Source organism: Fusarium musae, chromosome 2 (genome assembly GCF_019915245.1).
Source record: "Fusarium musae strain F31 chromosome 2, whole genome shotgun sequence".
In the NCBI taxonomy this organism is placed as follows: Eukaryota; Fungi; Ascomycota; class Sordariomycetes; order Hypocreales; family Nectriaceae; genus Fusarium; species Fusarium musae.
This window is the reverse complement of record NC_058388.1, coordinates 2403019-2411886: the sequence shown is the minus strand read 5'-3', so window position 1 is coordinate 2411886 and position 8868 is coordinate 2403019. Positions and strand designations below refer to the sequence as shown.

Here is an 8868-nt window from a genome sequence, read left to right as displayed (position 1 = left end):
CATGCGCGCATGTCGCTTCCGTGGCGCCAACAAAACGTGGATTCGATCCGTTGCTTATTGGAAGTGCAATTTGCAAGCTGTGCTACCACGAGAGAAGAGGAAACTACACGTCTTTTATGACAGCCTCGATATGCAGTCATGCTCTTGACATCAAATGGAAGCGCCATTTGTGTAACACGCCTAGCCACTGGAATGACTCAAATGCGGGATATCATCTCCAACAGAGTCCAGCCTTCTTCCCCTCCCTTTTTAACCTTACACGTGCCAAGCCGTAGCCATTTCCTAAAGGAGGTCATTCAGTTTGTGCCGTACAAAGGTGGCCCTGGCGACGCTTCTTCTACATGTGCTTGAAAGAGAAGGTATCGTCCAGAGTGGATGTGTCGTCCGGCATCAGAGAAGATATGTCGACAATGTCTCCAAGATCCTGTACCGATCCTATGGTTCTATCGCCAACTGCCCCCTCGCGCCATAGAGTCGGGCATTGTGCCCCATCTGAGCACGATACCAAGACTCCGTTTTGCGCATCTGAGATCATCAGAACCGGGAATTCGGGGTCACCGTTGATCCATGTTGTTCTAGTCCTTCCAACAATCTTTCCGTTTGGCAAATAAGCGCCCAAAGAGACTGGCTTGGGACCTTCGGACAGGGGGTCCCAAACGAAGGACACACCACGATATTTTTCATCTTGGCATATCACGAGAAGAAGCTCACGGGCAGTGGGATGCCAATGAAAGTCCACTGCTGAGTGAAACATGAGTACTGCTCGAAGCTCAGCGGCGGTGACATCCCAGATCCACAGCGTGGTAGGGGTATCATCAAGCTTTGTGACTAACAGAGTTGAAGATGCATCAAAGGCCAATGAAGAACATCCAGCTCTGATCTCGTTGGGGACCTTGCCGTCGGCCAGTCGGTTCGGAGGTGCGACCATCTGGTTCGCACGAAGAAATGCATACGGGCTCCCTCTATGGGACGAATCGTTCAGCTGCTCCTGCCAGACCTAGGATAATATGTGAGAATGAAAGCAAGCCCTATATGAAGTGAGCTCACCTGCAGAGTGTCCTTGGGGACGACCGTAGTGGGATGCACAAATTTCAGACCACCTCTCCATGTCTGCGTGCTGAGAGCGCCCACTGTTCTGCTGCCATCGCCCATGGCACAGAACGACGCGTCAGGACTGAGGCTGCAATTCTTGATTCCCGTCTCGAGATCCGCATCCTCGCCTCCCGTGATGCTGGATGCCAGAATAGAGCGGAAAGGCTGGCCGTCGGGGCTGTAGAGTAAGAGCTTATGCCCATGTGTCGGGGCGTCCCACAGCAGAAGCCATTGGCCGTCAGGGGCCCATTTCAAGCCATGAGCGTCGACTGTTTCCGGGTACCAAGATCGCAGAACTTGCCTCGATTTGGGATGGTGAATACTGACAGCATCTCGACCATTTGTCCGGGTCAAGATGGCAAGATGTGACGTCTGGGGTCGTACAGAAAGGCCCCTGAGGGCGGATGAGGGGAGATGAAACTTGGGGTTGCTTATCTCGATAGCTTTGGAAGTTGATAGATCGAAAATGGAAAACTTGAGGCCAAATGCAGCACACGCAAAGACCTCGTCATCATGGGCGCCAAACTGTACAAGTGTCTGCTTTCCACCTCCAACTGCAGGGTTCTTGATCGTGGCACGAAATGACGAGTCAACTATTGACGAGACATAAATCTGATCGGCACTTGCAACAAGGATACGAGATGATGACGGTGACCATGCGAGCGTGGTTACGGGGGTCGTGAGATCTGAGGGCAATTTGACCATATGCGCAATCGAGAGCGAGAGAGCTAAGCGCACTGTGATGCTCTGCGATGATAGGATAGCAATGAATCTTCCGTCGGGGCTGGGCACGCAATGAGGTGATGCTGTGAATCCTGGTCAGTGTTCAGCGTCTCAGGTGCTGTCTAAAAGGAGAAAAGGGGTGGGATCTGAGCCCAGGAGAGTTGATGTGTTCTAGAATTGGTATAGGAAGGTAGATTAAGCCTACCCTTGAAGATACGTGAGGAATGCATCACGACTGTCACTTGAAGAGAGGTGTTAAAGATGTGAGAGAGAGGGATAGAGAGAGAGAGAGAGCAATCGAATCGTGAGGGCGGGGTTACAAAATAGTTGACTAAGGTAGGTACCAAAGGAAAAGGGAAAGGTCAGGCGACGGTCTCGTTCAAGTCTTGCTTCGATCTATCCGATTCTCTTTGTGTTGTGGTGATCTTTAGCATCGATTCCCTTTTGGGTGGCTCAATTATTCTGTCTTCAATCTGATAGTTAGTGTGTAGTGAGGAAGCACTTATTAAAGGTGGGGGATATTTTAATGTTTTGATATTTCCTCATCTGTGCTAGCGTCACCAGCCGTTAAAGTGGAGGGTTTGATGCGCTCGCTGAACATGCCTGGACCTACTAACCGACCAAGGTAGCCAAGCCAGCCTTCCATTGTATACATACGTAGTAGGTATGTATATTGCGATGTCAAGGAAATAGTAGGTACTAGGTAATTGTTTGTATTCATCAGTATACCTAGACAACAGTAACTCACCTATCATCAAAACCTTGGAGACGCCAGCCTATAATGCTATGTTGAGTGCGTCTAAGTCAGGCGGATTTGTGTTTAGTACTTATGCGGAAATACTAATTTGCGTATGATAATAAGGTAAGGTTAGGTAGGCATGGCGCATCATGGGAATGAATATCCTTGCTCATACATAGGTCAGCTAGTGTTACCTAATTGGTCATCAAGTTATCAGGGTCTGATATGCATGTTCCATGATGGATTTGTATCATGCACACGAACAAGCCCCAGGTATTCTGAAATAGGTAGATACCATACCCTACAGAGTAAGTATTGGACGAAGAGCCAATTCCACGTCGAACGAGTGAGTATTCCACCTGGCTATAATCCCCTGGCCGAACAGTCACCGCTGACAAGTTATAGCAGCAATGCCTCTTTAACATTCCACTTTCGAACTAACGTTAATGTTGCAGTCTGTGCAACCCCGCGGCTTGAACTACCTAGGTACCTAGGTAATGTTACTGGGCTGGAGGCTGTTTCCATTGCTCAGCGTGGGGATCGAATTGTGGCGAGCGGGCCCCATGATAAGATTGGATACCGTAGCTCAAGGAGGGACAGACACTTCATACTTACGTATTTACCTATCTACTTACCTACTAACTAAGGTCATGATAGGTAGGTACCTACCTAGGGTTGGGACTAAGGTAAGATATTCTTAAACGAAGCGCCGACGGCCGACAGAGACACCAGGTCAGCTTATTATCCCTTCACTTGCCAACCTCTTCGCTCTCTCTCTTTCCCTCTCTCTCTCTCTCTCTCTCTCACTCTCTCTTCTGCCCCATTGTCGCATGATAGTACGAAACAATGGAATCTTAGGGAACGAGCCCCTCATATATATATATATATATATATATATATACGCTTACCTAAACATCCATCCTACCCCACTTGTCAAGTATATAACTTGGTAGGTATTACTCCGTATAACGCCTCAAAAATATGTCGTTGCTTCGCCTCTTAGGCTCCAAAGCTTCGGCCCTAGCCAAAACCAAACCTACCCTACAACGAACGGCTCCTTCACGAGTGCTCCTCGCTTGTCCCTCCTTCAGAACTATTGCGACAGCTTCTGCGAGACCCCAAGAGGCACCCCGCGAACCTCCCTCTGCAACACCAGAGATCGACCTCCTACAGTCTCGCCGCCGGCGCATCCGAGACTCAAAGCCCTTCTCCGACTTCCTCACAGATACCTTCCATCGACAACATGATTACCTTCGCATATCTGTCTCGGAGCGCTGCAATTTGCGGTGCGTCTACTGCATGCCTGAAGAAGGCGTACCCTTGTCGCCAAACCGAGAGCTCTTGACAACTCCAGAGATTGTCCTCTTATCGTCCGTATTTGTCTCGCAGGGTGTGACTAAGATCAGATTGACGGGAGGAGAACCGACTGTGCGGCGGGATATCCTACCTCTGATGCAACAGATTGGAGAGCTGCGACGGCATGGTCTAAAGGAGATCTGCATCACAACCAACGGCATCTCTCTGCACCGGAAGCTCGACAGCATGATCGAGAGTGGGCTGACAGGTGTCAACCTGAGCCTCGACACTCTGGACCCTTGGCAATTCCAGATCATGACAAGGAGGAAAGGCTTCGAGGCCGTGCAGAAGAGCATCGATAGGATTCTTGAGCTCAACAGACTTGGTGCTGGCATCAAGCTCAAGATCAATTGCGTGGTCATGAGGGGTGTCAACGACAGAGAGGTGCTCCCATTTGTGGGCATGACGGAAGAAAAGGACGTCGAAGTCCGCTTCATCGAGTACATGCCATTCGACGGTAACAAATGGAGCAAAAATAAGATGTTTAGCTACCAAGAGATGCTGGACCTCATCAGGACAAAGTACCCGACGCTGCAAAAAGTGCAGGATCACAAGAACGATACAAGCAAGACGTGGCACATTCCAGGCTTCACTGGAAGAATAGGCTTCATCACGAGCATGACGCACAACTTCTGTGGTACTTGCAACCGTCTCCGAATAACTGGTGACGGCAACCTCAAGGTGTGCTTGTTTGGCGATGCTGAGGTCTCTCTACGCGATATCCTGCGGAAGTCCAACAGCGGCGAGCCCATCGATGAGCAGGCTTTCGAGGCCATGAGACAGATCGAGATGGACCGGCGGAGGGACTTGTTAACATCAGACCGGACTCCTCTCGGCCTGGCACCTAACGAGATGGAGCTGCTCGAAGTCATTGGTGCTGCTGTCAAGAGAAAGAAGGCAAAACATGCGGGCATCGGTGAGCTCGAGCATATGAAGAATAGGCCCATGATCTTGATAGGTGGGTGACTCCACCCCTGTGTTCATCTTGTGCAAAATCCACGCATGATTCGAAATGTCAGACTCAAGGTGTATGGTTCAAAAGACGTTATTCAGAGATTGTTCGCGGGGCAACTATCATGCACATATGGGGAGGCATTGAAGGATGGTATTTTTTTTTTTTTTTTTTTTTTTTTTTTTTTTTTTTTTTTTTTTTTTTTTTTTTTTTCGCTACTTAAACTTTGAGGCTTGGACACCCTCTTATGAGATGGAAGTAATACTGAATTGAGTTTTTGTTGTAGATACACTTGGTCCGTCTTGGTCATTGCGCGCCATGCCTCCTCGAATACAATGCCTTCTGTATAACGGTCCCAGCTTTAAGGCTGGCCGATCTGTTTTCACGCAGCAGCGACTCTTCTCCAAGAGTCGCCATTTCCGAGGACAGGACAACAGCGACAACGCAAAGCTGACACATGTCTCTGCCTCGGGGGAGGCGCGGATGGTCTCCATATCAGACAAGACGGCGACATCACGCATCGCCAAAGCTGCATGCACCGTCCGATTCTCGAACAGCACAGCGATTGAGCTCATCAGAGACAATCAGATGAAGAAGGGGGATGTTCTGGGGGTCGCGCGGATCGCTGGCATCATGGCATCGAAGCGAACTCCAGATCTGATCCCGCTCTGTCATCCGATCTCGATCTCCAAGGCCGCGGTTGATCTCGACGTCAGGGGTGACGACAGAGTCGAGATCGTAGCCACGGTCACGTGCGCCGGAAAGACGGGGGTGGAGATGGAAGCGCTGACGGCGGCGTCTACGGCGGCATTGACAGTTTACGATATGTGCAAGGCTGTGGATAAGGGCATGATCATTGAGGGGTTGAGAGTTGTCCTCAAGGATGGGGGAAAGAGTGGGAGATGGGAAATGGAGTGAGCCTCAACCCTAGGTTAGTAGGTAGTTCAAGTAGCCAACCACATAATATGAAGAATATGCAACTACCATTATACGGTGTGATAGAACCTCATATGCATAGGAGGTCCCGCCTTGAACGAAACAGAGAGGGTGACTCATCTAATCCGTCTCTTCTCGCACCTTTCAAGGCCGACGAATTGTCATTTGGCAACACAGGGTCTTGGCAGAAACCCAGCCCAGGACCACAATTGATATGCGCAGAAGTCAGGAAGCAATATTACATATAACACTTTTTCAAGAAGCGCCCTAACCTGTAGTCGTCATCTCCACCGCCGGCAGGTGATGGAACAGTTAGTTAAAAGAGAAAACTAATGATTGATGATCCTCTTGATTCAGCCACAATGCACCAGTCATTTAATCACCTCTCATCTGCGGCCCCAGAAGGTTGATTATCATTAAACAGGAGCCCCGCAAGCCACCATGACCACAAAGGCGAGGGAGGGGAAAAAAGCAAATATTCGGAGACAATACGGATACCAGTTATGTAGCCACAATCGAGACATTTATTTAACGGCAATCTAGGGTTGTGCTGCAGAGGCACCAGGCTCAACTCGAGACCAACAGAGAGGCCCCCGGCACCTCCAAGATTAAAGCCCTGGCAGGGAATCCGAGAGCTAAGCGGAAAACTTCCTATTCAAGACGAAGCGAGAAACACAAGAATGTGACAGGCCGACAGGGTTCGGCATTGCATGCAGTGCAGAGAGGGAATTGTCTGCTGCACATGACCCTTGTAAGGCGTTGACGATGTGCATCGTGCATCAGAGAGGAGGGGAACAAAAGGCGGTGGAGGAGATTGTATGTATGTATGTAGTATGTATGTTGTATGCACTCCCTACTACTAACGTATAGGCATGCACATACGTACGTACCTGTTACTCGATGCCCTCCCTTGCTTGGGTTGGGTTGGTGTTGTGCATTTGTAGAAACCTCTCGGTTAATCACCATCATCTTTATGCCTCAGGCATGTCGTCAGCTTGGCTTTCTACCGCATGGAGCCTTTACTAAGCCTATATGTCGATTTGTCAAACCCAAAGGAGTGTAAGACACAGCCAATCGAAGATAACTGATAAGAATGCCGAGGAGCCGCAGCTTTACAGGGGATATTGAAGGTCGACTTCCGATATAGGTAAAGCACATCATCCACTTAGAGTCTTGGCACTACGGGCCCTAATAAAGTCAAAGGGCCTTAAGTAACTCCGTACAGAGTACGTACTGTAGTAGTCAGATCAGGAACTCTTTGATGTTGGAGGCAAGCCTTCGGCACCAACTATCTACCGCCATTGGATGCAACTCACTGGGAGATACCAGCCTTTCCATACCACCTGAAAGAAAATGACCAAGATTCGGGGCCCGGCAGCTGAATCGAACTCGATACAAGCCGGTACCATGGGAGCCCTTGTAATCGATTTCTGGACCCTGACGACGGTCTGGTCTAGGCTGCAGCCAGCCAGTCACTGTTCACAATGATCACGACAGTATTGAAAACCGTGTAAGCTAACAGGTCGAGCTTGGGCATTAAAACTGGTCCTTATGATGGGGAACGATGTTGCAGTGTTGCACGCTCTCTGGCCCAACAAGTCTGTGCTCTTGGGTCAACCTAAGTCTCAAATCGCCTTGTAGACCCAACCATTACGGATAAGTTGGATATATACCAGCCTCAACCAACCACCAAGAGAGCGCTTGAAACACCATGTATGTGTCTACCTGAATGGTCCTGCTCTGACTACCTATGCAGATCAGCGGTGAAAGCAGCACATGTGACATTACCCACCGGACTCCGAGGCCTCTTCGGACCCTGAATGCTGTTGAGACTTCACAGTACCAATGAACCAAGATCTCTACAATGGACAGATTGGCAAGACAATTCGCAAGCGTGCCAAGCACTACCAACAGATATCAAGAATGGTCTTGTTTGACCACATACAACTGCTTCCGCATTGTCTTTGTCTGGAGTTTATTAGGTGCCTTGACTTTTGCTTCTCCATGTCGAGGATTCCCCCACAGCAATACAACAGTTAGTCTCATACTTGGGTGAGACTCTCCATGGCTCTGGAAGCAGTACGTAAATGTTCCCTAATTTACTCCATAAGGTAGGTATGCATCCGTATAGAGTGATTAGTTGCATCTTATATAGCTCACAGCTTGGACCACTTGCTTGGACCCTGAATTTCTTGACAAGATGCGATATGCGAGTGCTTCAGCCTTGATTGGATAATGGAAATGACCGTCGATCGTTTCGTCTCGAACATGACCGATCGAAGCCGAGCCCTTGTGTCCTCTGACCAGAAATACATACATACAATATGGTATGTATGTATCACTTTTTTTTTTCTCAATAATTAGCGCCTCAATGTCTTGAAAGAACTCCAGGTATGTAGGGAGTCGGTGGCGAAGCCAGTCGTGATTATAACTGATAGTAATCGGCTGGACGTGGCAGATCTAGAAGAGGCGCCCCAGCTTCCGCTCCCCACGTTGACGAACAGGTCGACAGCGCCACGAACCAAGGACAGAGGCTACCTTTTAGGCTAGAGAGGTTAGGAGACGTGGCTGCAAGCAGACATCGAGCTAGCGAGCCCACAGAATCTCGGCAGCGCCTAGAGTGGAAATAACTGGACAAGGATCTGGCTAAGTACGGAGCGCGCTGCGGTGCCCGGTATGTATGTACACTGTACGGTACATAGAATCATCCACCATGGAGATGGAAAAACCTGCACAGGCCAACACGGTGGAGCTTCAAGTGGCGTGGGTTGAATCGTTCTCCAGTCTCAAGAGCTTCCAAGCTTCGAGAAGAAAGCAACAACACCCTAGCGAAAGACAGACGCTCAGGGAATGATGAAGCGCCGAGGAGCCGCAACTCTTAGCTTACATACCATCTACGGAGTAATACCATATACTATATGTATGTACTCCCATACTTCAGCGCAGCGATGTTCCGCTCCGATGGTAATCCGATAGAAATTACCCGGAACAGCAAGGCGTGCAACCAATGTCGGATTTACGGGAATGGCGTGGGTGTAAGTACCTACCTACGTACCTAGGCAATGGAAGT

General features: G+C 49.3%; 3 protein-coding genes across 3 annotated transcripts; 2 read left to right on the top strand and 1 right to left on the bottom strand.

Moving 5' to 3' along the window:
* Positions 1-337: 337 nt before the first annotated feature.
* On the bottom strand, positions 338-1797 carry J7337_002665 (uncharacterized protein; the record flags this gene model as incomplete). Its single annotated transcript, XM_044820392.1, has 2 exons — positions 338-997; positions 1048-1797. 2 exons carry the CDS (start codon positions 1795-1797, stop codon positions 338-340), a joined length of 1410 nt encoding a protein of 469 aa, XP_044684692.1.
* Positions 1798-3535: 1738 nt separating this feature from the next.
* On the top strand, positions 3536-4876 carry J7337_002664 (uncharacterized protein; the record flags this gene model as incomplete). Its single annotated transcript, XM_044820391.1, has 1 exon — positions 3536-4876. One exon carries the CDS (start codon positions 3536-3538, stop codon positions 4874-4876), a length of 1341 nt encoding a protein of 446 aa, XP_044684691.1.
* A 304-nt stretch (positions 4877-5180) lies between these two features.
* J7337_002663 (uncharacterized protein) lies at positions 5181-5780 on the top strand (the record flags this gene model as incomplete). Its single annotated transcript, XM_044820390.1, has 1 exon — positions 5181-5780. The coding sequence occupies one exon, from the start codon at positions 5181-5183 to the stop codon at positions 5778-5780; it is 600 nt and encodes a 199-aa protein (XP_044684690.1).
* Between the last annotated feature and the right edge of the window lie 3088 nt (positions 5781-8868).